This window comes from Nicotiana tabacum, chromosome 6 (assembly GCF_000715075.1).
Source record: "Nicotiana tabacum cultivar K326 chromosome 6, ASM71507v2, whole genome shotgun sequence".
NCBI classification, from domain to species: Eukaryota; Viridiplantae; Streptophyta; class Magnoliopsida; order Solanales; family Solanaceae; genus Nicotiana; species Nicotiana tabacum.
In genome coordinates, this window is record NC_134085.1 from 153762100 (window position 1) to 153789911 (window position 27812).

The 27812-nt window shown below is 37.5% G+C and overlaps 3 protein-coding genes across 3 annotated transcripts; 2 read left to right on the forward strand and 1 right to left on the reverse strand.

The window, feature by feature from the left end:
• Nucleotides 1-226: 226 nt before the first annotated feature.
• Nucleotides 227-6330, forward strand: LOC107813255 (cysteine proteinase inhibitor 6). Its single transcript, XM_016638494.2, has 4 exons — nt 227-652; nt 4551-4770; nt 5233-5378; nt 5996-6330. The coding sequence occupies exons 1-4, from the start codon at nt 410-412 to the stop codon at nt 6134-6136; spliced, it is 750 nt and encodes a 249-aa protein (XP_016493980.1). The 5' UTR covers nt 227-409; the 3' UTR covers nt 6137-6330.
• A 1749-nt stretch (nt 6331-8079) lies between these two features.
• LOC107813253 (alanine--tRNA ligase) lies at nt 8080-20936 on the forward strand. The gene is made up of 23 exons (XM_016638492.2): nt 8080-8595; nt 8934-9172; nt 9312-9452; nt 10246-10392; nt 10466-10618; nt 11631-11760; nt 12289-12385; nt 12505-12625; nt 13372-13431; nt 14002-14052; nt 14130-14225; nt 14879-14980; nt 15467-15589; nt 17069-17212; nt 17325-17396; nt 17490-17565; nt 17676-17818; nt 17901-18009; nt 18158-18345; nt 19579-19668; nt 19752-19934; nt 20039-20218; nt 20561-20936. Exons 1-23 carry the CDS (start codon nt 8229-8231, stop codon nt 20630-20632), a joined length of 3084 nt encoding a protein of 1027 aa, XP_016493978.1. The 5' UTR covers nt 8080-8228; the 3' UTR covers nt 20633-20936.
• A 738-nt stretch (nt 20937-21674) lies between these two features.
• Nucleotides 21675-25495, reverse strand: LOC107813252 (uncharacterized). Its single transcript, XM_016638491.2, has 2 exons — nt 24805-25495; nt 21675-22975 (listed from the first exon to the last, which is right to left on the reverse strand). The coding sequence occupies exons 1-2, from the start codon at nt 25281-25283 to the stop codon at nt 22330-22332; spliced, it is 1125 nt and encodes a 374-aa protein (XP_016493977.1). The 5' UTR covers nt 25284-25495; the 3' UTR covers nt 21675-22329.
• Nucleotides 25496-27812: the final 2317 nt, after the last annotated feature.

A 27812-nucleotide genomic window follows, 5' to 3' on the forward strand; every position in this document is an offset into this window, starting at 1 on the left:
ACAATCTTTGACACAAGATAATCGCCTAATGCAACGGTCAAGGAATGTCAAAAATGACTGAAGGTCGGAAGTTCCATTCCCTGTTGCTACAATACAATACACTATGATATATACATCCGTAGCAACCACCCAAACAAGCCGTTTAAGTGACAAGCTTTGATTTTGCCGTATAATTTGTTCCCCCAATTTTCCTATTTGTATCCAGTGAAACTTGCAACCGAATCCCAATGAGTTAACACGCGTTCGCTACGTGTCACAATGAATCATCTGCGTGTCTGTTACTTTGGAAGTCAAAAGGTCATTGGGAAACGTAGGAGCTAAGATAAGCCGGTCGATGAAAATAATAAAAAAGGCAAAAGGCATTCGCTTGGAGAAAAGAGAAAAGAGTGCAGTCTGAGTCTGTCCACAGATGAGAGTATTTCGAAACACCACACTGCTATTTGCTTTAATTTTGTCATTAAGTTTTCTCTTCTCTGCGTTTGGGTTAAGCGAAACCGGAGGAGGATTTTGCGGTGAAGAGGAAGAGAAAAAAAGTAATCTGATTGAGATGGCTACACTTGGTGGGATTCGTGATTCGCATGCTTCGTCCCAGAACAGCGACGAGATCCATAACCTTGCAAAATTTGCCGTCGACGAGCACAACAAGAAGGAGGTTTGCTTCACAATATAACTCTCTATTTGTCTGTTTTCTTCTTCCTTAAGTATCATTAACCTTGATCTCTCTACATCCCTTGCTCTCTGTAGCTTTTGCTTATAATTCACCGTATTTTTTCCAATATTGCTGCTAGTATACTGTTACTGTGCGTCCTTCTGTGTTGGGGCGACAAATGATGGGAAGGGGGAACAGTAGTCTCCCAAGTTAACTAAAATGTCACACGATTATAATTCCTGGTCAAATTTGTAAAAAAAGAACAAAAAACAAGATTCCTTTTTAATATATTATCACTTTAGGTGTCTAAACCTTGATGGATAGAGTTACATGATACCCGGGTAGCGAGTACCCAGTGAATTTTGTCGAGGTGCGTCCAAGTTGGCCTTATAAAAAGAAATTTCACTTTAGGTTAGTTTATTGAGCCAGTCGAACCCTTGAGATTTCTAGTTTGGTTTCCGTCCTTTCACCTTTGTATCCAAGGTAACGGGGAGATTGATGAAGATGTCGCACATCGCATCGGAGCAGGATGGATGAAATGGAGGCTGTGATAAGAATGTGCCGCCAAGACTTAAAGGTAAGTTTACATCGGACCTGTTGAAGTTCTTCAGAGAGTGGGTGAGGTGGATTACAGGCTCGCATTTCAAATATCAAAACAAAGTAAATATGGACACTTTCAAATATCAAAACAAAGTAAATATGGAGGAGTTATGAAAATAGTAGAATACAACATGACTGAGTACAAATATGAAGTCAAAACAATGAGGAATAGTAGTAAAAATCTCCCAAGAGTCCAAACCACAAGATGTTATTGATAAATAAGTGCAAATGAACACTTGGTACATAAGGAGCTAGTGCGAGAAGTGGTGGTTCAACCGACTATGCTGTATGGGGTTGAGTGTTGGCCAATCAAGAACTCCCACGTGCAGAAGTTGAAAGTAGTAGAGATGAGGATGTTGAGATGGATGTGTGGGTGTACCAAGAGGGATAAGATTAAGAATGAAGCTATCCGTGACAGAGTGGGAGTAGCCTCCGTGGAGGACAAGATGTGAGAGTCGAGGCTGAGATGGTCCAGACATGTTAAGAGAAGAAACATTGATGCTCCTGTTAGGAGTCCCACGTGCAGAAGATGAAAGTAGTAGAGATGAGGATGTCGATATGGATGAGAGATAAGATTAAGGATGAAGCTATCCGGGACAGAGTGGGAGTAGCCTCCGTGGAGGACAAGATGCGGGAGTCGAGGCTGAGATGGTTTGGACATCTTAAGAGAAGAAGCGTTGATGCTCCTGTTAGGAGGTGTGAGAGGTTGGCCATGACGAGTTTGCAAAGAGGTCGAGGTAGGCCTAAGAAGTACTGGGGTTTAGGTGATTAGACAGGACATGGTGCTGCTTCAGCTTACTGAGTACATGACTCCTATCAAGAGTGTGGAGGTCGATGATTAAGGTAGAAGGTTAGTGGGTAGTTTTAGCACGTATGTCCCTTCATATTTTTAGATTTTTATTGCGTCATGTGGTTTTGTTCGCCTAAGGTATTGTATTCCCTGTTGCTATTATTTGGTACTACTTATCCTTTATCTCTTCCTTTTTCTTTTCTTTTCTTTTCCTTTCTTGCTTTCCGCTTCTTTTTCGTACCCTTCCTGAGCCGAGGGTCTATTGGAAACAACCTCTCTACCTGCATTAGGTAGGGGTAAAGTTTGCGTACAGACTACCCTCCCCGACCCCACCTGTCCACCTGTTGGGGTTTCAGTCCTTTGTAATTTGATCAAAGCACATCCTTATTGGGAAGGGGAAGGTTAATGTGGGTTCTTGACTTTCCAGGCCTTTTCTTGAGGACTAGTGATTTGTGTCAATGATCTTTACTCTACATAATAATATCCACTTTAGCATAATAAGAGTACTTGTGTCAATGATCCATTTTACCATAGGCGTTATCTGAGCGCAAATCAGGCTAGTGCTGGATATTTTTAAAAAAAGAGGCTATTGGAGAATTTGAACAGGGTAAAGGGTTTCCAAAAGGGGTTTTCATGATAGAGCTTGAGTCAGCTGAACCCACATTGTAATGAGATTCAAAAAGGGGTTCCATGTCTTTCCAGTAGCTTACCAGCTAAGCTATTGGTTTCATTTTTTGTTTAGAGCGATCTTGTTAGTCCCTCACTTAATTCTCTTTCTATTTTTTTGTTCGTCTATAGCTATTCACTGATTTCATACATAGTGCTTCACTATGCATACTTATCCATCTATATTTCTCGCCATGTAGTGCTGGTTTTGAGGAAAGGATTACTAGTCTAACATGGTCTCTGTGGAGCTACATTAGGGTTTTTTCCGCAAAAAGCAAGCTAGACCACCAAATGGCAAGTATATAAAAGAAGTAACTTGTGCTATGTCTTCTTCTTTTTTCTTTGTAATCTATTCGAATCTCTTTATTGGTTGACGAGTTTATAACCTCAATATTGACTATGCGCCAAGACGTTTGCATGCACTTTTATCCCCGGTTATCTATCACATGTGTCATCTTGCTTGTGTGAGAGATTTGGTTCAGATATGCACTTCCTGGTTTCCTTGTAATGACTAGGACGATGTTTAACGATTGTTTGTGCTTCCTAGTACTAGTCTTATAGTTATGACTTTTTCAGTACAAAAATTATCGTCAGAAGCTTAAGTGTTGAAAAAAGGTGAGATAGATGTATGCCCCCTCATAGAATTGCAGGCCCATTATCGAGTTTCAAACCGTGTGCCACTGGACCTCAGGGATTTTTCAGTTATTAAAAAAATTGTATGCACTAGTCATATACGCTTGCAGAAACATGCATGCTCCAGTCATAAGCTTGCAGAAATATCAAAGGTAGTTCAGGATTTTACGATTTTGTCTGAAAGAGTGCTCAAAAGCACTAAACCGAGAAAAAGAGAAAATAAATGTATGGTTTGCAGTCTCATTGAAGATGTCTCGGTGGAGAGTTAACACATTAGTTGCGCCCCTCATTTTTTAAATCTATTGTTGGCCCTATCATGTACAAAAGGTGTCTAAATTCAAGATTTAGACATTTATTTAATTGCCATTGAGAATTGAATTGAGATCTAAAGTCTCACCATGTACTTTCTCCGTTTCAAGACCATAGTTTTTTATGATAGTGGCTTCTGACAGCATACAGAATCTTCAGCAGGTTTGGTCTGTACAGGCTCACTTATAATCTGGGATATTCTGTTTTAATCTTGATAAGAATTTATCTGCTTGCCTGGAGAATCAAGTAAATGCACGGGTGCTGCGAAGATAGATATAAGCAGAGAAAATATCCATACGTTCTTATTTATTTTTGTACTGCGGAACCTCACTTTCTTTTCATATAAAAAATCTCTCTTATGTTACAAGTATGCTACGTAAAGCAGTTCAGAGTAATTGGTAAGCTTTCTGTCTTTCTGCTTTGTGGTCAAACATTATTTACGAGGACTATTGGGTTATTCCCTGTACTACCAAGTCTGAGAACAAGGGAGGTATATCTAGAAGAGTGGAATGGACAATGTGGTAACTGCACTTAGAAAGTCATAAAAAACATAATTCAGGGTGTGATATAACAGAAGAAGGTTTTGAAGGAAACTATTTCCTTGTAATAAAAAAACACATGGATATCCTGGGGGAAACAGCAGAAAAGCATCTTGATTGTCCTCTTTGTCAAGAACTTGCTTAATCAGTCCAAAGTTCACCTTCTTTTGTTGAATTTATGTGCGATAAAGGCCGGCTTTTCTATCTGTTTATTCAGCTTCTTTTCCTCTTTAACACCTTTTTATAGTAGACCTTATTTAGGTACCATCATTTTGTTTGTACTCTTTATATAAGAGGCATATTATAATAAACATTTTAAAGCGTGAGACTATTGGAGATTTCAATGTCTGCAAATTTTTTCCAGAATGCGATGATTGAATTGGCCAGAGTTGTGAAGGCGCAAGAGCAAGTTGTTGCTGGTACACTGCACCATCTGACTCTTGAGGTCATAGATGCTGGAAAAAAGAAACTCTACGAGGCTAAGGTCTGGGTCAAACCATGGTTGAATTTCAAGGAACTTCAAGAGTTCACTCATGTTGAAGATGTTCCTACCTTGACTTCTTCAGATCTAGGTGTTAAGCAAGGTAGCTCTCTCTTATTGATGTTAATTACTGATGTGTTCTATTCAATGTAACCAGCTACAGTTGCAGTTTTGCCCTTATTAGGTCAAATCAACATAACATATGGCTTCCACTAGTATGCAACATTGTTTGTTTTGAAAAATTGGTCAGGTGATATAGGTTTGTCTCAGGTTTGCCATTACATACAGATGCTTCTGGTGCTTCTCTCCAGGTTTCTGCTATATGTGCCTGTGGCTTGGGTTGATTATAAAGTTAATTCTGGCTTGTTTTCTGTTTTTTTTCTCTCTTTTTTTTTGAAGAAGAAAAAATATTGGACAGCATATCCGGGGTGAATTGTAGGAAGTTTTGTCTAGTTCTTCTAGTGTTCTCCAAATTATTATATTGGATATATATGGTCATGGAATCTTCTAAAATCTTGATTCTCTTCAAAATTGTTAGAGTGATGGTCTCTTTTAAATTATGCAGAAGATGAAGGCTCTGGATTGAAATCAGTGCCTGTGCATGATCCGGTGGTTCAGGAAGCTGCAGAGCATGCAATTAAGACCATCCAGCAGAGATCCAACTCACTACTTCCATATGAACTCCAAGAGATTGTTCATGCAAATGCTGAGGTATGCCCTTGTTTCATGTTTGTCTTGTTTTCTGTCTGAGATTTGGTTGTTATGCATGTGACTTGCATATGATCCCTGTTGAGGTAGCTGTACTTTTTGTGTGACAAGCTTTTTGTGAGCATAATGAAGTATGCTCGAATTCAATACAAGTTGTTCCCATGTGATGGCTCTAGATCTGCAATTGTGATTGTTATCAACCATACTCCGGACAGTTCATGATGTTTGTAACTGAGAGAGAGGAAGAGAAGCAGGTGGCGTTCAAGGGTTAACTGTGAAAAGGGAAAAGAACGTCAGAAGGGTGAAAAGAGCTACTATGTAATTAACTTTGAATTATGTGAGAAAAATCTTGAATCAAAATCGTGATGCTTACTGCACTGATGTCCTTGCACTCAAGGCTCTACAAAACTTGAGAACCACCTCTGCGCGCCAAATATTAGTGGTAGCTTTACCTTAAAAAATTGTTCAGGATGAATTTACATTGCCAAGTTCCTTTATTTCGCCCGTCCTAACCAAATTCCCTTGCAGCAACATTTGCATGCATTCTGGGAAATAACGACTGGATAAGAGAATTTTGTTGCTGTGTACCTTGTGTAACAATTGGATTTGCTTTTTAACAGGTCGTTGGGGAGGACAATATGAAGCTTCATATGCTCATCAAAACTAGCAGGGGAGGGAAGCAAGAAAAGTTCAAAGTTCAAGTGCACCATAACAACGAAGGTGCCTTCCAACTGAATCATATGGAGCCTGACCACTCCTAAACTGTTTAACTAGCTTTGGAGGTCCTTTACCTCTTTAAAGTTTTAAGAAATGTTCCCACTATGGACCTATGGGAGATATATAAACTATCTTTGAAGTAAATAAGCATGTAACCAGCACAATATTTATACTTCTGCTTGTATTTTATCTGAAGTTGTGCTTCTGTTTCTAGTAGAGTTCTTTGATCCATGCTTCATTAAGATCTGTTACATCTGTTTGATGTGCTTCAATATATCTAAATGTTTAAGCTGCTATTATATCGCCTTGTTTCGTGTGTAGTGAGGTTACTTTATTTTAGTACAAGCACGAGGGTGATTGGCAGGGATGGCAAAGTGGGGAGAGTAATGTCAGAGAAGCAAAGCTTGCAACTACTGAAACTGAAAAACATGCATTCTCTCACTGAATATATATACTAATTGGCGCCCGAATGTAGCATATATGAGTGTATATGCAAGGGATTGGTCTCAGTATTTGGGTTCTTACCATCCCAGGCATTGAACAATATAGGAAGTGGGCGATTCAATCTCTTTGCATATCTTTGTTGTTGCAGTTAAAGTTTGCATCTGAAATGAGGAAGCAACACCAAAGAGGCGACTGCACATTCTCTCTTCTAACTAAAACGTACTCTGTTCTAAGTAGTCTTTTGGGTTGAACATTCCGCGCTTGTTTGATATTGCATCTCGTAGTAAAGCATAATTTATAGCCGCTGGCACGATACTAATTTTATATCCTAAGCCAGCTTTTGCGATGTATAGTGAACGTATTATAATATGGATTTGGATTGAAGTATTCAATTAAGATGTGGATTGATAGTAGTCTACTGGTAGGTGAATAGAGCTGTATATGGTCTCATGTTTCAAAATATATGAACATTGGTCATGGTAATTGTTCCTTGATGTTGCTGCTATCTGTTGTCGACTAACAAAAATATGCATGTCACTGTCCTTTAAAACTCGCTGACAAAATTTTGATGAGTTTTGGCGAAATGTGTTATTAATCGCAGCATCAAGATTTTAAACGGGAAAGCAAGAAATAAAATAAATGCGGATTGCATTCAAGGAAGGAAAGATAAGCAAATCATTATCGAACTGTACGGCTCCACTTGGGCACTGAGGCAGAGAAGCTTAAACCCGAAAGTAATTAAGTATGAGAAGGAAATTTTAAATTTGAGCATTCTAATTGGAAAGATAGCACTAAAGGATCAAATATTCAAATATCATGTCTTTTTCAAGCTTCAACATTTCAAAAAGATGGAAGATGCTATTTTTCCAATACTATAGAATATCATGGAATGACGTTAAGATAACTCAAGTGGGAGAGTCGTGTTATGAGTAACCTTATTGCACTATTCAAAGAACATTTGTATATGTAATGCACGTGAATGTCTACGAAATAATTATTGTAAAGTTTTGTTCTTCGTTTCATGGTCGATCCTATCTATGTTTTTATAATGGCCCAAGAACACGCTCATGCCTCATTCAGCCATAGAGATACTTTTGAATTGCAAGATACCATTACGGGCTCAATATATTTTATTACAAGTAAATGATTGGACAAACTCTTTATTTGGCATGACTGTTATTTGAACAGTTAAACAACAATTTGCTTGAACTAAACATGATATATTTGATACGATAGAAGTCATTTTTTATATATTTTCTTAAAAAATATTATTCGGTTTCTTGTTGGTGAGTGTTCAAGAGCATTTTTATTTATATATATGTATGTGTATTAAGGATTAATAATAAAATTAGCAAGCGGAAAGTATATTGATGAGATTTTAGTTATTAAATAATTCTAAAATATCTAAGTGTAGTTTGAGTAATATGAAATTAAAAATTTAAAATAGTTTGTTAAAAAATGACATTATTGATTTTTTTTTATAGCAACCAAATATGTAAAATGAATGAAAACATTTTATTGAAAAATGATTCCATTATATGCCACACACATTTTATTTTCATAACAGGCAAAATTAGATGCATCTATCTTCTCATTAAAGAATCTATTTCATAGTATTTTAGAATAGAATTTCTGTCAACACCACGTCGTCATCAATACTTATAAGCTTAGCGTTATGCTTTAGAAGAATGGATGAGGGTTTTAATCGACGGCTGGAATTGGCGTTGTATTGCCTTAGCTTTACCCTTCAGCAGAAGAGCTACTAGACTTCCATTTCCGCCGCTTCCTTCTTCCTCTTACCCTCCCTCCTCCACCTTCGCCGCCGCGTCGTTGCTTCCTCTGTCGCCGGCGGTTTCAATTTCCCATACAATTAGGAGACGGCTGTCTATTTTCACACGTAGCTCAAGGCTGATGGGTTCTCAGTCCTCGGAATTGGAATGGCCGGCTAACAAGGTGCGCCAAACTTTCATCAACTTCTTCCAAGGCAAAGGTCACGAACAAGTCGAATCCAGCCCTGTGGTTCCTCATAATGACCCGACCCTCCTATTCGCCAATGCTGGTTCGTTCTTCCTTCACTTTAAATGTCTTATTTATTGGTTTGTTGCTTTTCTGTATAAATAGATTATGGATTTAAGTTATATGCACTTATAAAGATTCATTCAAATTGTCAGTGACTCTTAACCTGTAATAGCGGGTTAGTTACCATTTTTAACCGAATTATTATTACTCTAGTTATCAAGAGATTTTACCTCTAATTACCTCATAAATAACCTGGCTGTGTAAATATTGTTTACATTTTCAGTGCATAGAACTTAAACTGGATTATGTGCTACTGGAAAGATGGTCGTTGGTTTTGTTTTCGGTGGTTGAATGGCTAAAGGTTGGGTTTTTGTGCAGGGATGAATCAGTTTAAGCCTATTTTCTTGGGTATAGTAGACCCTAATAGTCCGTTGAGCAAACTTAAGCGTGCCTGCGATACACAAAAGTGTATTCGTGCTGGTGGCAAGCACAATGATCTTGATGATGTAGGCAAGGACACTTACCACCACACTTTCTTTGAGATGCTTGGTAATTGGTCTTTTGGGGATTATTTCAAGAAAGAGGCCATTGAATGGGCCTGGGAACTGCTTACCCAGGCATGTTTTATCCTGATTAATTCATAATATTCTTGTAATAATTGCCAGTTGTGCTCCTAACATATATGCTGTATGATAAAGAAATGACAGGATGCTGACTTGTATACTTATTTTTCCGTGTTTGATAATTTTCTCCCAGGTATATAGGCTGCCAGGTGATCGGATATATGCCACTTATTTTGGGGGTGACGAAAAAACTGGCCTTCCAGCAGATAATGAAGCCAGAGAACTATGGCTTAAGTTCCTTCCCCCTAGCAGGGTGCTGCCTTTCGGTTGCAAAGTAAGTTATCACATTGTATCTTGGCATCTATCATCATCATTTTCTGTTTTATGCATTAGCAATTCATTAAACCAATTCTTTCTATTGTTGTTCCGAGATAAAGTTATGTGTATTTGGTATTTTTGAAAGCCCCAAAACGTATTGAATCTCTTAGAAGTATGTTAACTTCGTGGACATCTCAATTTGGACGAATTTTGTCATGAAGTGAGAGGGGGGCAGTCATAAGTATCATTACTGCCTTATAAAAGATAATTATCCTTATCAAAAAAATTATCCTTTTTGCTGATAAAATAAGCATAAATTGGTAATTGACATTTAAGTGGAGCAGGGTATTGTATTGATACTTTAAGAAGCATATTAACTTATCTTTTGAGGGGCAGTGATAAGCATCATTCTTGACCTACAAAAATTATAAGCGTCATTCTTGACTTACAAAAATTAAGTATCCTTTTTGTTGGAAATAAAGAAGCAAAAAGTGGTATTTGTCATTTAAGTGGAGAAGGGTAGAGGGGCGGATTATCCACCGAGTTCGAATTGACCTTTGGCCCTCGGGATTTCTCGGTTATCAAAAGAAAAAAGTACTTGATGTCAATCTCCATTGTTCTTACGCAACATTTCCGACCACTGAAATGTTGTTTTCCATATGTGAAAATCAGTACTTCTTTCTTAGTTCAAATTATTTGATCATGGTCTAATGATTATGTCTGAAAACCTTTCACTGCCTTGTTAAAAGACTTAATTACTTTGAGCTAAGTCAGTCCGGTTATTTCTTAACTCTTTGCACTTTGAGTAGGACAACTTTTGGGAGATGGGTGATACCGGACCTTGTGGACCCTGCACTGAGATACACTTTGATAGAATTGGGAATCGCGATGCTGCATCATTTGTTAATAATGATGATCCCACTGTGATTGAAATATGGAACCTTGTCTTTATTCAGGTACCATTATCTCCAAATTTTTGCCTTCTCTTTTGAGATCTATGTTTTACTCTTTTAAGCGTGTCTTTTGCAGTTCAACAGGGAAGCTGATGGTTCTTTGAAACCCCTTCCTGCTAAGCATGTTGATACTGGAATGGGTTTTGAAAGACTAACTTCTATCCTCCAGAACAAGATGAGCAATTACGATACTGACGTGTTCTTACCTATATTCGATGCTATACAAAAGGTAATATTGATAGGTTTTTACTGTATTGCCTTTACTGATTTGTTTCCATTGGCAAGCAGGCTTATAGTTATGGCTGCTATGGTTTTCTTTGGGTTTCCTATTTAGCCTAATGTCTAGTGATATTCTGCTCGTCTGTTTGTGTGTCTACCTATTTTTGATCATCTTCTCTTGAGTGGACTATCCTTCCTACCGTCTTTAATTGGTTACTTTTGGGTGACATTCTGATAATTTGACATGGTATTCTTCTTTCATTGATTGTGTAGTTGCATTACTGACCAGACCCTATTTCATCTTCAGAAGGTGATTTTTTTAGCTGTGTAGCATATGATGCTATGAAGCATGAACTTATTTTCCATTATAAAGTTCACTTTAAAAGGGAATGCTATATTAATGATTCCATTCCCTTTGTATTGAGTTTTACTGAAAATTTTGTTACTTTTTTGTGCAATATGTTGTTTTTGCATTTCAGTGGATTTGAAAGAAATAGATATTCAAGTAATGCTTTTAAAAAAGTATTTAAATTTTTGTATGATCACTTCTTTATATTGATAATGTTGTGTAAGCACATAAGTGTTTGATACATTGTTCTCTAAAGCATTCCTGTTTCATTTACAAAATTAGCACAAAGGATTCAATTTTGTAACGGGGAAAATTTTCTCTGAAATGATGGCTAAATGTTATACTCAAATATCAGTTTCTTTTTTCACTGACTCAATATCAGTTTCAAGATGATCATATTTGAGCTTATGTTAGAAGTGCTCCAACGGTAAGAGCACTCAACTTCCAGTTAAGAGGTTGTGGTTCAATTCATGGAGAGCTGGGTAGGAGTAGGATTTACCGGATTAAAAAAAGAATGCCAAGCACTTGAAGAAGTGCTTTTACGTGCTCAAAGCTCTTATTTCTCCAATGAACTGCCACTCACGCAGGACCTGATCTTGTGTTGTGCTACTGAAATTTCCTTATTGCTATACTTATTCATGCTATTCTCCTAAACTGATGTTTCTCTTAATAGGCAACTGGAGCTCGTCCATACTCTGGCAAAGTTGGAGCTGATGATGTGGATAAAATTGATATGGCCTATAGAGTTGTTTCTGACCACATTCGAACTCTGTCTTTTGCCATTGCTGATGGTTCTTGCCCAGGTAGGATCTTGTTAATCTAGTCATCATTTAGTGCTTAGTTTTGCTCAAAATTGTTCCTCTCCTTTCTTGGTCATGAATTGACGCCTAATGTTAGGACTTTTCTATGATGTAAAAAGTTTTCATTACTTGTAAAGTTTTTAGGTATGATGAGGTATATTATATTTGCGATCTTGTTGGTGTTCAGTTGCTTGTGGAGCCATTCTTTCACATGACATTCAAATCATTTATAATGAGTTTGCAGTTTTTTTTTTTGCTTTAAAGTGGATTGTATTCTACAGTTTGTGAGATTGATGGCTGCTAGTTTCTTGTGTAATTCTTTCTCCTATTTCCTTCACCTAATATTATTTGAAACCTAAAGATGTGCATCCATGAATCTAGAAATTGGGCACTATGACTTTCTGTACTTGGTTTAAGATTTTGTGTTAGTACCTTCGATGAGGTTCTGATGGTGTTCCAACACTTAAAGCCAAATATTGGTCTGTGGTTCATTCTTTGGTAAATCTGATGTTCATGTTTCTTGCTTTGCAGGGAATGAAGGTCGCGAATATGTCCTTAGACGCATTCTACGTCGAGCAGTGCGCTATGGTACAGAGGTTCTGAAAGCGCAACAAGGTTTCTTCAGTAGGTATGAATAAGTACTTAGAATTTGCTTGTTTCGTTGAAAGTGGGTTTATTTGATATTTAGCAGTTTTTGTCTATACCCACCTCATTATATTATTTACACTCTGCTTTTTGTTGAGATAGCCTTGTTAAGGTGGTGGTAGAAGTGATGGGCGACGTCTTCCCAGAGCTGAAGCAACGTGAGGCACATATAAGGGATACAATTGCTGATGAAGAAACTAGCTTCGGGAGGACATTGCTTCATGTAAGCTACGCTGTAATATAATGAAATGAAACAAGCGCGGAAATGCTTTAATTTCTAGTTTTGTATATCAACTATCCAAGACGCTGTATTGAGCCTGTAGATATTATCATTGTAAATACCTTTTTGATTTTTTGTGGGATAATGGAAGTATTCAGGTAACCATTCCAGATAGCTAATAGAGGAAAGTCATACATAAAACTCACCGTTTTGCATATACAAGATAAACAGCTTGCTAATAGCATTGAGGTAGTGCCAATGACATTGATGTTGTTGGAATTCTTCTCGGCATGTGTGCACTGCATATTGATAACTACATAGGTGATGGCTTAAGACTAAACCAAAGAAAAAAATTAGCACTTGACTGAAATTTGTAACTACTATGAGCTGCTTTTCATCGAGACTTTCAATCTGAAGAACTATTGTCTCTTTGTATAGGAACCCGACTCACCTTTGTGCTCAGCAGAATGTCCCCCCCAAAAAATATTCATCACTGTGCTGAAATATGTGATGACTTTATTAAGCTATCTGTTTCCTTCACACCGAAACCATTTCCTCTCTATGTGCTCAGCTTAATGAAATGTTTCTCTCTTACACCTGATAGTGTAGTGAAGCCCTATACATGACTTTTAATTGAGCGGTTGCTGCTTCTTGATTGCTTCCAGTTGGGGAGATTACGTGACTTATCATACTCTGGTTTTGTCTTTTTAAAATATTTCCCACTGTATGTAACTTCTTTCTTACTCCAGGGAATCGAGAAATTTAAAAAGGCAGCTCAAGAGGTTCAAGGGAAGCAATTTAGTGGCCAGGCAAGCATATTAGCCAAATACAACTTGTGACAGAGAAATCAGCCAAGTCCCTTCTAATTCAATATCTGATTTGTGCGCTTAATATTTACTTAATGCTCAGTTCATCTCAAATCGATTTAGACTGTTTTATATTTAATGGAGGAACATGTGAGGCCATATGTTCCTTTTTTGTTCTTCTTCTTGAATGGAATAGACGGAAATTATACTGAGAAGAATAATTAAAGGTCCAATGTAGCTTCACGTGGAACATAAGTTATTTAAAAAGTCCCCATTATATAAAAACGATACTATTATTTTCACATTGATCAAAAAGAAAAAAGGGGCAATTTGACACCATGGTTATAAAAAAAGGCAATTTTAACTGCTGAAGCTAAGCAAATGGAGGGAGTGTTGTTATCAGTCAGTTTTCAAGTGATTGATCAAATTTAGTCCAGGAATTGTGCAATTCTTTATTTTGATCGTTCTCTCTTTATGCACTTCAAAAAGCAACTTTCTTTTGTCAGCTCTCGGCGACCTTGTATCTCAGCTAAGTTTGTTTCTTTTCTTCCTTCCTTCTGTTGTGATGTGCAGGATGCATTTGTTTTGTGGGACACTTATGGATTTCCATTAGATTTGACCCAGGTAAACGGTGCTCGAACGTGTTAATTCATATCTCCTAATCTCAGTGATAAAAAGCTGACTAATCTTTTTTGTCTCAGTTAATGGCAGAGGAACGAGGCTTGGTGGTTGATGTTGATGGTTTTAATGTTGCTATGGATGCTGCCAGGGAAAGATCAAGAAATGCTCAGAGCAAGGTTCTCTTTGTTGCTTTTGTTTCTCAACTGTCTCCAGCTAGGTTAATTTTGCTTTCACCGTTCGAGCTGTAAGGGAATGACCTCTTGACCCATTTGGTTTTATTCGGGCAATTTAAGCTTGCCCCAATAAGTATGAAATTTTGGGTAGAAAAGGCTTAAAATTTTTACTGGTGCTAGATGATTTTCTATGTTTACCTCTTTGGAGCCATGTCAAGGTTGAGTATTCTTTTCTGGAAAAGAAATAGTTCCGAAGGAAATCATGTTTAATCTTTTAGAAATATCATACTTTAGAAGTTAAGCAAATGGATGAATTTGACTTGGACAGTCAAAGGGGCCTAAGGAATGATGCCTCACTGACCACTTAAGGGTTGAGGTGACATGCAATGTATAGAGGTAAATCGAGTTAACATGACAGTGGCACCTATACTTTGTACACTGGGTGAAGTAGTGGAAATGTCTTGTAGAATGGGTTGTGGAGGTAAATAGGTTACAGCTGAAAAACAACTATTGAAGTGAGGTTCTAGATTCTACTCATGTTTCTGATAGCATTCGTAGTTGTCATTCTTGACACGTCAAGTATTTATCTTATAAATTCTAATTCACAAGTTATTAATTTATGCTTACACCTTATGCTCTGAACCTATACTTGACAGAACGCTGGTGGTGCTATTGCCATGGATGCTGACGCTACTGCTGCGTTGCACAAGAAAGGGGTTGCTGCAACAAATGATATTTTCAAATTTACTTGGTTTCAGGTTTCTTATTTATCTTCCTAATGAAACTAGCATGACTGGCTTCTTCAATTGTTGCTTGCTTCAATTATTTTCTGCTGTTGTTTTAATTTGATTCAAGCTAGATGGTTTTCATATGCTTTGAATGTCAATTTCTGTAACTTCTCTAGCCAGGAACAAACTTCTTTCAGGTGCCCCATTCTCTTCTGGGGTTTCTTCGTCTTTAGTCCCCTCAAATTGTATCAGTGCAGATCAACCCCCCTAACATAACAAACTAATCACTCTTGCTTCTTTCATTAATTGTGTTTTCCTCTATTCAATTTTTTATTACTGTACTTGTTTGTCTTGGAGTTCCTGCCTATTTATTTTTCTAACTTGTACTCATACATTTTTCTAAACGTTTTTATTTTATTCTCTTAACGTGACTGTCTAGTGCTTAGCTGTTGTAAATATATACGTATATGATTTAGTGCTCATGTCAGAGGTTTACTTCTGAATTTCTTAATTCAGGATCATGAGAGTGAGATAAAAGCTATTTACACTGGAAATGAGTTCTTGGAAAGTGCAGCAGCAGGTGATGAAGTTGGTATTATTCTTGAGAGCACTAGTTTCTATGCTGAACAAGGTGGTCAGGTAAAATGCGCTTTCATATTTTGGTTAGAAAATGTCAAATGATAATAAGTCACTTTTCTTCAAAATACTGACAAGAAAAAGTTCACTACTCTTCAAATATTACTGGAAGGACACTAAATAGCAATATTGTTATTATTAGTAGTCCGTTAGAGGAGGGTGTAAACTAGTTTAGTTCTTGTACTGTTGTAGTCAAAGGGTCTTATATATTTTTTTCTGATGGAGTAAAGTTTCACTGCTAACATCAAATAGATGCAAAAGATAGTATAAGGATATTATAACTGAGCTCTCAAGAAATGACAATTAGCTCCTTAAATAGAGGTGGCTATTCTAAAACCAGGGAGCTAATAAACTGCATAAGCCAGCGCAAAAAGATAGTATAAGAATATTATAACCGAGCTCACAAGAAATGACAATTAGCTCCTTAAATAGAGGTGGCTATTCTAAAACCAGGGAGCTAATAAACTGCATAACTCAGGGTCAAATATATCTGGAATCTGTATGGATTCACGTGTTTATGCATATCCCTCCCCGCACACTCGGAGAGAGATAAATTAAGCTGAATAACAAAGCTTTAAAGAGGAGCTGCCTCGATAACACTTTAAAAGAGTAGCGACTGCATATATTTTTTTGGATGCTAAGCACTAATGATGAACATTTGCTAATTGTTTGTTTAAGGGGAAGTATTTCCTGGGAAATATTTAGGAAAGTAAGCAAACAAAAGAGACTCTTAAACATGTTTGGTTAATGGGAGATTTATTCCTTTTGCATATGCATTCTTTCTTGAAACTGGAAAAGTAAGATTGAAACTTACTAGTATGAATAGATTAAGCTTAGTAAGCACTAAATGAATATTGTTAGAGCTATATTAAAATCTAGTTTCTCCTTTTTGATTTGATAACTTTTGAATCCCCACCCACCTCCCTCGCAGGGGTAGCATTTTGCTCTCTTTCCTCTTGGTGACGTAAACCCCAATTGGTTGAAGGTGGAAGGGCTTTGCAAATAGAGAAGCCCGTCCCTCGTCTGTAGTGAAATCTAATTGATATTTTCCTATTATCTTTTCTTCCTTTCTTTTCAATCAAATGCAGCATGAGAAGTTATGGAGGGTAGACATTGTGAGGATATCACATTATTCAGAAACTTGAGGTGTCATTTTCTTTTGATAACCGAGACTCCGAGAGTGTAACTTTAATGTTTGTTTTGTCACTTGTGCATAAAAAAGAACATCAGAATAATGCTCATTTTACCAAGTTTTTGCTTCTTTCAACTAGAGTTCTGCAATTTGAGAAACTTAAGCTTATAGAATGTGATAAAATGTTTTCCTTCTCAAAAAAAAAAAAAAAAAAAAGCTTATAGAATGTAATAAGGAAACTCTGGTGGCTTGTGGCATTGTTAATTCATCCATCTTTTTTTTTCCTCCTTATGTCATGTGGTACTCTAGTTTCCTGTTTCTGATAAAGCTACTTGACTATTTGGATACAGATATATGACACTGGATCACTGGAGAGTCCCAATGGCTCTTTTCAAGTTTGTAATGTTCAAGTTTATGGAGGATTCGTTCTTCATATAGGATCTTTCAGTGGACAGGCACACAAGTTTTCTGTTGGTGATAAAGTAATTTGTAAGGTGACATTCTCTTCTGCTTGGCCTTTTAAAACCATGTGATGCAGGCTTTTGGATTTGTTGTACCTCTTTGTACTTACATGATTAGGTTTGGTTTCCTTGATTGATTGAGCAGGTTGACTATAACAGGCGTACATTGATCGCTCCGAATCATACCTGCACTCACATGTTAAATTTTGCCTTAAAGGTATTTTCCATAGCAGAATATAAAAGGATGGCAATTCGATTGTTTACATACTTGCTGGAGTTGATTGTCTGATGATGTTATTGAACTTTTCAGGAAGTACTTGGCGACCATGTTGACCAGAAAGGTTCCATTGTTCTTCCTGAAAAATTGAGATTTGACTTCTCTCATGGTAAGTAGCTTCCTTCTTTTTTTCTTTTGGGTGTGTGTGTGGTTGAAGCTGTTGTTGTGAGTATGGGCATCTTGATATGAAGAATGATAATCTTCTAATGCCTTGAACAGGGAAGCCAGTAAAGCCAGAGGAGTTAAGAAAAATTGAATCGATCGTTAATGAGCAGATTAAGTCCGAATTAGATGTATTCTCAAAGGAGGCAAAGCTGTCTGATGCTAAGAGTATAAAAGGTCTTCGAGCAGTCTTTGGAGAAGTAAGCATTCACGATTTAGCCTGTCTTAATTCTGTTCTGACATTTAAACTTGTGTCTTACTTTTGTCCTGGTTGGGTTGTAGGTGTATCCCGATCCTGTCCGGATTGTGTCAGTTGGTCGTAAAGTGGAGGACCTTCTTGCTAATCCAGAAAATGAAGAATGGTTATCGTATTCTGCTGAGCTCTGTGGTGGTAATTTTCTTTTATTCTCTAATTGCTATTTATGGGGGTGCATTTATGATGTTAAAAAAAGGGCAGCCCGGTGCACTAAGCTCTCGCTATGCGCGGGGTTTGGGAAGTGCATTTATGATGTTCTTGTGACTAATTTATTGATACTCAGGAACACACATTTCTAATACAAGGGAGGCTAAGGCATTTGCTCTGATGTCTGAGGAGGGAATTGCCAAGGGAATCCGAAGAGTTACTGCTGTTACAACTCATCGTGCTTTTGAGGCCACAGATTTGGCATCCTCACTCGAACAGAAAGTAAATGAAGCATTCCAGACTGATGAAAGCTTGCTGGAAGAGGTTAGTGCTTGTATAACCCACTCTTCTTGAACCAGTAAAAATCTGAATTCTGTTTGTCTCTATCCTTACCGGGAATTCAATTTTTTTTTTTGTGTGATAAAACCACGCATTCTTTCCTGGAAAATGAAGTAAAATATCCTGAAAAGTTGTAATCATTGAGGATTTGATTTGTTGAGATGAATTTTTTTATCGTGAGGATTTGAAGTGAAATTGATTGGCAATAGTGCTAACCCCCAAAATAGTTGTGCTATGAAGTCCTTGATACAGTAGTTTCATTGACTATGGTAGACGGAGAGAGTCACCCTTCTACAAGTTTTAACATCAGACTCATATGTCATGTTAGTGCTCATCCAATCAAACTGTCCTGATGCGTATGCTATGTTGGTTTTATCATAGCATCCTTGAGCTCTTCCTCCTTGGGCTGTCATTAACTGGACAGTAGTTTCATTGACTATAGTAGACGAAGAGAGTCACCCTTCTACAAGTTTTAACATCAGATTCATATGTCATGTTAGTGCTCATCCAATCAAACTGTCCTGATGCATATGCTATGTTGGTTTCATCATAGCATCCTTAAGCTCTTCCTTCTTGGGCTGTCATTAACTGGACAGTTCATTGCTTCCACTTCTAAGTATTGCTTCTTATTTAATGATTCATTTGTTCAGCCATTGAAGGGGAGCCTTGGCGTAACTGGTAAAGTTGTTGCCATGTGATCAGGAGGTCACGGGTTCAAGCCGTGGAAACAACCTCTTGCATAAATGCAGGGTAAGACTGCGTACGATAGAACCTTGTGGTTCGGCCCTTCCCCGGACCCCGCACATAGCGGGAGCTTAGTGCACCGGGCTGCCATTTGTTCAGCCATTCTGCTACATAGTTATAGAACTGCTTAAATAAGCTACTCATATCAGACAAAAAGAACTTAGTTATAGAACTGCTTCATGTCATCTTTGTTTATGAAGCTGAATTATAGAGCAAAATATGGCAGAGTTGTTAGTAAGATGTATCTTTTTATTCAGTCATGTTTCTTATTTGTCCCCTGCACTGTATCTTCCTCCTTGGGATGTCGTGGAGCTGACAGTTTCTGGGCTAATCTATTCGGCCAAGCATCGTTTTGTTCTTTAATCTTGGCGAATTGTAGTTGATCCAGGGTTTTTCAAATTTAGGACTGATCGTTGTTCCTACTGCTACTATTGCTCCTTATGATGCATTCATCCAGAAATTTCTTAATTTCAGAAAGTAACTTCTTTGAATGCTGCCGTGGAGAGGGCACAAATTCCCACTGTTAGGAAAGCTGATCTCAAGGCCAAACTCTCTGCTCTCCAGGTATGTGTTGTTTGTGTTATGGTTGAAGGTAAATAAAATTGTCTTGGAAAGAAAAGTAATATGATGATGATGGTTTACTTCAGAATCAAGTCATAAAGGCCAAAAAGAAGATAGCTGCAGAGAATGTACAAAAAGCTGTTAAAGCTGCCTCAGAAATGGCTGAAGCTGCAGCTTCTGGTGGAAAAGCATACTGCATCCTGCAGATTAGTGTGGGTTTGGACACTGCTGCAGTCCGTGAAGCAGTTGTCAAAGTCATGGAACAGAAGGTTATTAGCTCGTACATGTTAAACTTAAGCTTGTGTTTTCCTCTAAAATGTAAAATATATATACAAGTCATGACTGTGTCATTGGTTGAACATTGGTTGAACAGGGTATGGCAGTTCTGGTATTTAGCACAGATGAAGCTGCTAACAAAGTTTTGGTCTGTGCTGGTGTACCTGAGAAAGGTGACAAGTGCCAGCAGTTGAACGTTAAAGACTGGTTGAATGCAGCTTTGAAGCCCTTGGGAGGTAAAGGTGGAGGAGGAAAAGGTGGTCTCGCGCAAGGCCAGGTTTGCATCGTAGTCGCATCTGTTACCTTCTAAGTTTCTATAGTTATCGAAGAAAATTCTGGGAACTAGTGGTGGACTATATTTTTCTACCTCTTAAAATAGTTGTGATTTTACTGGCATATCTGTAAATATTTGTGCAGTGCACAAAGTAGATTCAGTTAGAAACTGAAATGTTACTAGTGATGGTTGCATATATTTGCAGCCCTTAAATGGGAAGAAATAGACGCACATAATGTGCATTGCAAAATTATCTAACGTGATATTCCTCTTCCTTAATTCTTATGTGGGATGTCCGTTGCTTGTTGCTTTTGTATTCACGATGGTTTACTTTTTTCTTTTCAGGCAGCTAATATATCACATGTTGGTGAGGCAATGGATGTTGCAGCGTCATTTGCAGCTATGAAGTTAAATTGATGAGTAAGACCAAGGTGCAGATGCCAGTTTTTACCGGCTGAAGATGATGCAGCTATTCTAAGCAATTTGATTGGTCATGATTTTAATAGGTGGTGGTGGGAGGCTTTTGTTAAGCCCCAACTTCCGTCATTTGCCACTCGGTCATTATGTTGCTTTCTGTGAGCTAACCTTATTATATGCAGAAAGTGAGAGAAAATTAGGAAACATTTATGTTGATGTTACCTGTTTACTGGATACTACATACTTGTTATACACAAAAGAACGAAGAAGATTTTCTGGTTTTATGGTAGTCCATGTTTGTTCACTTAAAGTTTTCAGACTAGTATCTGGTCCAATTGGGATGGATTGGACTGGCTTTTTTTAGATGTAAAAAGAAAAGAAAAGGACGTGCTGATAACCGAGCGGCCAAGGTTTGAATTGGGAGAAATTAAAAAATAGACAGATTTACAACTAATCGTTCAAAAATAGCCCAGTTTCAAAAATAATCGAAATTTAGCCATGTAAAGATAAATTTGAGCGAAAACACTGTTCAAAACTCGGAAAATACACAAGTATATTATACTGAAGTTAAAGCATAAGTACACTAGAACTCCAGCATAATATACTCGAGTTCCAGCAAGTATAATTGTCCAGTATAATATACTGGAGTTTGGAGCACCAGTGCTCCAGTCTCAAGTATATTATACTGGAGTTCATACACAGGTGCACCGAATAATATGCTGGAGTTCATATACAGGTGCATCGAACTCCAGTATATTATGCTGGACCGGTCTCTGTTGCAGCAAAATAGTGGCTATTTTTCATTGATTTCGTAAACACTAGCTATTTTTGAATGACCAATCCAAAAACTGGCTATACCGTACTATTTTTACTTTGAATTTGGTTACAAGGTTTGAATTTGAATGTCCAATTCGTTATCGTTAGTGTGGTTTGCAGTACGAAATTCACTATTTATCGAACCATTTTTATGAAAGGAGAAATTACTCGAACAAAATTATCTTATGAAAATACAATTTAGAGTAAGTAGCTCATTTCCAGTCCATGACAAATCAATCAGCTTTGAGGACTTCATCTTATATTTTGTGATTAAAAATTATCATAACCAGCATCATAAAAAGTTTGAAGAAAGCTGAGTGACAGAAAACAGGAAATAGAAAAGTAACACTCAACCTACTTGACCAACGAAGAACCATTTCTTTCCTATCCCAAACGCCACTATGCTTCTAAGAAAAGAATACTGTGCAGGTAAATCGATCTTTGCACCACAGATCTCAAACTGGTCGATTATGCCAACGACAAAGCATCATTGTCAGGGAAAAGGGTGGGGTGGGGGCAGTGGGGTTCTTCAGCACAGGTGCCAAAATCTTTACAGTGCAACATAAGTCTTTTACAACGGAAACCATGAGAAGAGGGTTGCATGGGAATACCATTTTCACCAGAAATGCAGCTTTGCTGTATCTGGATATCGGGGTATGTAAATTATGTCCCCTGAATCATAGAAAGACGGCCATACTTCATTTCCAGTCTAAGCATAATAAGACACTCAATTTTCAGTCATCCTAATCTTAATAGGTGAGCTTCTCCCAACTTTCAAGTGTAGAATCATTAACAGTGTGCACCAAAGCATATGGTGGGCTAAAACTTTGATACAAGTATTCACTTTTCACATGGAAATTGCAAACACTGACTCTTAAGATTTATCTTGTGTTCAGGTCCAACTCCCCACCTCCACGCCACTCACTCTGAGTGCCCATATCTCCATTATCAGTTTCTTCATCATTCAGAAAGTCCTCGGATGGTTCTTTTTCATCTTTATGTCCATTGTTGCCCCAACCATTGATCATTTCATCAGGGCTAACTTCCTGTCCATGCTCACCCACATCATTACCCATTTGAATATTGCTCCCCCTAGGCCCAAGTGCACTAGCTCGTATTGGTGCTCGGTTCATCATCTCAGCACGAGCTTGTGATTCAGCGCGAGCTTGTTCTGCATGAACAAGAGCCGCCATTTGCAAATTAGGATCATGAATCTCTCGGCCCATTTTTTGTCTCGCGTCCATCTCTGTCTTCAATTCAAGCAGAGCTCTTCTCTCTTCTTGCAACAGTAACTGCTCTATCATGAGCTTCTCCTCTGTCCGGAATTCTCCAAGATCTCTCTTGCGGGAAATTATGTTAAATGCTAGGACTTGTTTCTCAAATGTCGCAGTAAACTCTGCAACTTTGGCAGCGATGTTGTGGTCCCACTGCTGTGAGCGAGAAATCATTTGGCCTGTAGTGTCTGAATCAAGGATCTTATCATCCTCCTCTGCTTCATAGTCTGCCACCACATGGTAAGGCAGAAGCCTAAATAAAATCCATGACACAAGGAAAAATTCTGATGTCAATACCACAGGCAGGATGCTTTTTATATTAATAACTTTTTTGATAGGTGAACACAGACTATTTCCAGTAAACTCTGCTAATTTACATGATCAGGAATAGCTTTTGCCAACCAGTGAAGCTGGCTATAGATAGCCTGATTTTCATAAACCTGTCCAATTTAATGGTCTACAGTGAAGAACAGGAAATTATGTTCAGATGCTCCTTTTCAAGACACAGCCATCTCTCATGAAACAAAATATTGGAGTTCCTTTTTCAAGAAATCCCTTCTCATAATTGAGCTAGAAATACTAGACTTTGTAATACAAAAGATTGAGTTGGTGTATTTTGATTCCATGGTTAAGTGCATAGTTATCATAAAGTCGTTGAAGAGTTTAAGTAGTCATTGGGAGCTAAAGCTGTGGATGACAAGCATGCGGAAAAAAATTCTATGATGAACTTAATATTAAAAAGAAGAAGAAAACGATAAAACATCTAGTTCACATAAAGAAACTTCAGACATCTTTCTGTCAAATAAAAGAGTCCCCTGGAAGGAGATAGAAAAAGTGAAGGTAGAGGATGGAATAACAAAAAGATGAGTAGGAGTTCTGCTTCTCTATTGCGTTTAGATCAAGTAGGAAGAGAAGGACAGCCGAGGATGTTTGATCACCTTTTTCAGAGTTAAACACAAGTTTTCAAGCAATTTGCATACTTTTAAGAAGCACTAATATATTTGGTACGCTATACTTTTCTCTGAATACTTTGATCTTATAACAATGGTTCTGTCAGTTGAAAGTCATAACAGATTGTCCTTGGTTACTGAGCATAAAAAGCTGCTGAATCCAGTAGATAAAAGGTAACAATAGTGTTTACATTTCTTCTTCTTTTTCTTTTACCAGTCAAAATGATGAAAGCTGTTAAGAACTCATGTATTTTTCCATGTCTGCTCTAAAAGTAAGAGATTATTAATTAACTGTTTATATTTGATCATTTGGACTGACCAAGATAAAAAGGAAAAAGCAGTAATGTGCAAAAAACATGCTAAAAACATTCTCTTATGCCCAGTAAAGCTTGAAGCTTCTTTAAATAAGTGCACAGAAGTTATATATCATACGGTTATCAACATTGACTAAGAAGGGTTCAGTGATGCTGCTGCTACATTGTGTTTGTTTAGAAGTCTTCTAGGGGCTCTGCATGCACAGCTTGCTGACTGTAGCACAATGAGCATACTAGTTGCAGAAAGACACGAGGAGAAAAAAGACTTTCGCTACTGTATAAGACGTTCACCCATATAATTATGCTACATACCATTTACCATGTAACTGCGATCTATTCCTAGACTTGAAAAAAGCATTCCCTCTCCGGCTCTCCATAACTGGAGACTTATCATATCAAAACGGACTCCTCCCAAAGCTGGGAAGCACAACTTTCATTTTCAATGCATCGTCGCAAAATAAAACTACCCCTAAATCCTTAACTCTGGACCACCTAAACAATTCCCCTCCCATATAATACCCCAGCAACTCAACCTGCTAAATCCTCCATATGTAAACTACACGTGCACAAGTCCGATAGCTATCACATTTTTGCGTGGTTGCATTTTCTCTAAACTTATTTCTTAACATTTCTTAGCATGAGGATGAATTTGGAGGCCTTAGTTCCCATGAATCAGCTCAAATTACAGCAGTTGTGCAAAATAGACGTTTTGAATAACAAAAAAAATTAAGAAATTAGAAAAGCATAAAAGAGGTTCAAAAATGCAGAAAAAACATACTTTATGAAAAATAATTGTAAAAGAGACCACAAGAAATTACCTTTCGCAAGCGTCTTCAAGAGAAGTGAACGGACGTTTAAAGTCAGGATGGCAGACTCGCCAAGCGTCCTGGTAAGCCATCTGGAGCTCCACCCGATTCGATTCGGGGGCAACCCGGGTCGCCAACTTTTGCTGCTGCTGCTGCAGCTGTTGGGCCGAGTTCAGGCCAACGCTAGGGTTTTGTTGATTGGGGATCTGGCTCGAAGGGTTATTGCTAGAGCTAGGGTTAGGATTAGGGTTTTGGGATTGGGATTGGAGGGGGTTAATGAGGGGACGGTGAAGGAGCTGCTGAGGACGGAGGTGAACGTCGATGTTAGAAGGGAAACGAGCCATGGCTTCCTGTTGTTGTTGTTGCTTCTGACGTTGTTGTTGCATCTGCTGCAATAACAGTAGCTGCTGATGTTGTTGTTGCTGCTGCTGTTGCTGTTGTTGCTGTTGCATCATTAGCTGCTGTTGAGCCAACGCTTTCGCCTCTTCCATTTTATCCGCGCACAGAATTATCACTCAGATCAAACAAACCCTAATCTTCTTCTTGCATAATGTTGAATGAATTCTTCATCAATGACGCTGATTAATAGCAGGAACAAGCTCGGAGGAGGATTCAATTTCAATTGCTAAAAACAGTGTGTAACAGTTTAGCTAATTCTGCTTCTGGCTTTTCCTTGGTGGAGTAATTATCCTCTGAATCATTTTACATTAAATATAAGATTAAAGTATAAATGGTAATTTAATATGTTATGTACCTTAATAGGTTAATTATCATTTATTTTATATTATTAATAAATGTTTAGTAATTAAGTTAGGTGCATACAATTATTTTTTATTGATCTGTAAATATTTTTCTATACTAATACTGTACAACAACAAATAACTAAGGGTAATGTGTACGCATACCTTACCTCTACCTATAAAGTCAGAGAGACTGCTTGCGATAGACCATCGACTCAAGTAGTAGTAAAAATAAAGTAATAAACTATAACAACAACAATGTAATAGGATATATACTGATAATGTATAAAACTAAAATTCCTTAACAAATTCTATTAAACCCTTTTAATATTTTAGATTTACAAGAATAATATGCTTCGACCTTTTAAATGTACATAAAACATGGTTGACCTCGTCAAAATGCATAATCATTGCCATATCTATATTATTTTAAAAGTGAAAATTTTCCAAGTGCAAAATTGAAGGTAAAAAAATTCATGATATATGTTAGTGTTTTCTCATCCTTTATTTCGCTCTATGAAGGAGAATATAAAGTATCTATCAATTTCCATAGATTGAGCTCTAGGTTTACTCTAATGGAGTTTTGAGAGAGAAAGAAGATCGAAGAGGACAAAGAGCAATTGCAGAGTTGAGAAATAAAGAATAATGAGCTCAGCTTTGTATTGAACAAATAGCTACCGTATATATACATTGCAACTGCTTCTAACCGACTAACTAACCATCATAATCAACTAATGACTAACCTACACTAACTCTAGTTAAAGCTCAATTCTAGTTCATTTAGCTTCAAGTAATCCATTCTCAACACCCCCCCTCAAGCTGATAGGTATGAAAATATTGAGCACTCCCAGCTTGGAAAGTAAATATTCATGTTGTGATCTCAAAAGTTCTTTGGTTAGAATATCTGCCTGTTGATCCTTAGAATTCACATATTGTGTCTTGATCAATACCTGTTGAATCTTCTCTCTTATGAAGTGACAGTCTATTTCTATATGCTTTGTTCTGTCATGATACACCGGATTAGCTGCAATTTATAATGCTGCCTTGCTATCACAGAATAGGTCAATTGGCAATTTTACGTCTGTTTCAAGTTCCTTGAATAATCCTGCCAACCAAACTAGTTTAGTAACTGTCCAGGCCATACTTTTATACTCTGCTTCGGCCGAGCTTCTAGAGATTGTATTTTACTTCTTTGACTTCCATGATATGAGTGAATTTCCATGCTTACTGACTTTCTTGTGTTGGGGCATGTTGCCCAGTCTGCATCACAATTGGTTGTTAGTACATTGTTCTTATCACTACTCATCAAAATACCCAATCCTAAATCCTTTTTGATGGATCTCACTACCCTCAATGCAACTTCCCAATGACTTCTTTTAGGCCATTGCATGAACTGGCTTTGTTTGGACTGCAAATGCTATATCTAATCTAGTTAGAGTAAGATATAGCAATTTGCCAATGAGTCTCTGATATTTTCCCTTATCTTCTAAGAGGTCATCACTCCAGCTCCTGTAACTTTATCCAATCTTTTATTAGTGAGTTTTTGATTGTATTCTAGTGGAGTGTAGGCTGGTTTGAATGCACTCAGTCCTAAATCTCCAATGAGTTCCAATACATACTTTCTTTGATTCATTAGGAACCCTCTCCTCGACCTGCTAAACTCAATTCCCAGAAAGTACTTTAACTCTCCAAGATCTTTTATTTTGAAAGCTACATGCATATTCTTCTTAGTTGCTTCTATGATCTTGATGTTGTTTCCAATGATCAACATGTCATCAACATATACTTGAATAATCACAATATTTCTTCCCCGCCTCTGTGTGAACAAAAAGTAATCTAGACTACTCTATGTAAATTCTTGTGCTTGTAAGACTTCTGTCAATTTTACATTCCATTATCAAATTGCTTATTTCAATCCATAAAGGGATTTGACAAGCATACATACTGTATTCTCCCCTGGCTTGCAAAGCCCTCTGGTAATTGCATGTAAACCTCATCTGGTAGATCACCTTGAAGAAATGCATTATATATATTTATCTGATATACATGCCGTCCTTCTATTGCAGCAACTGAAAGCAAAGATCTCACAATCATAATCTTCACAATCGGAGAGAATATTTTATTGTAATCAATACCCTCTTGTTGATTGTAGCCCTTAGCAACTAGCTTGCCTTATATCTCTCTATTGATCCATCTGCCTTGTACTTGGTTTTGAACACCAATTTTTATCCAACGAGCATCTTTCCTGGTGGTAGATTGACCAACTTCCATGTTCTGTTA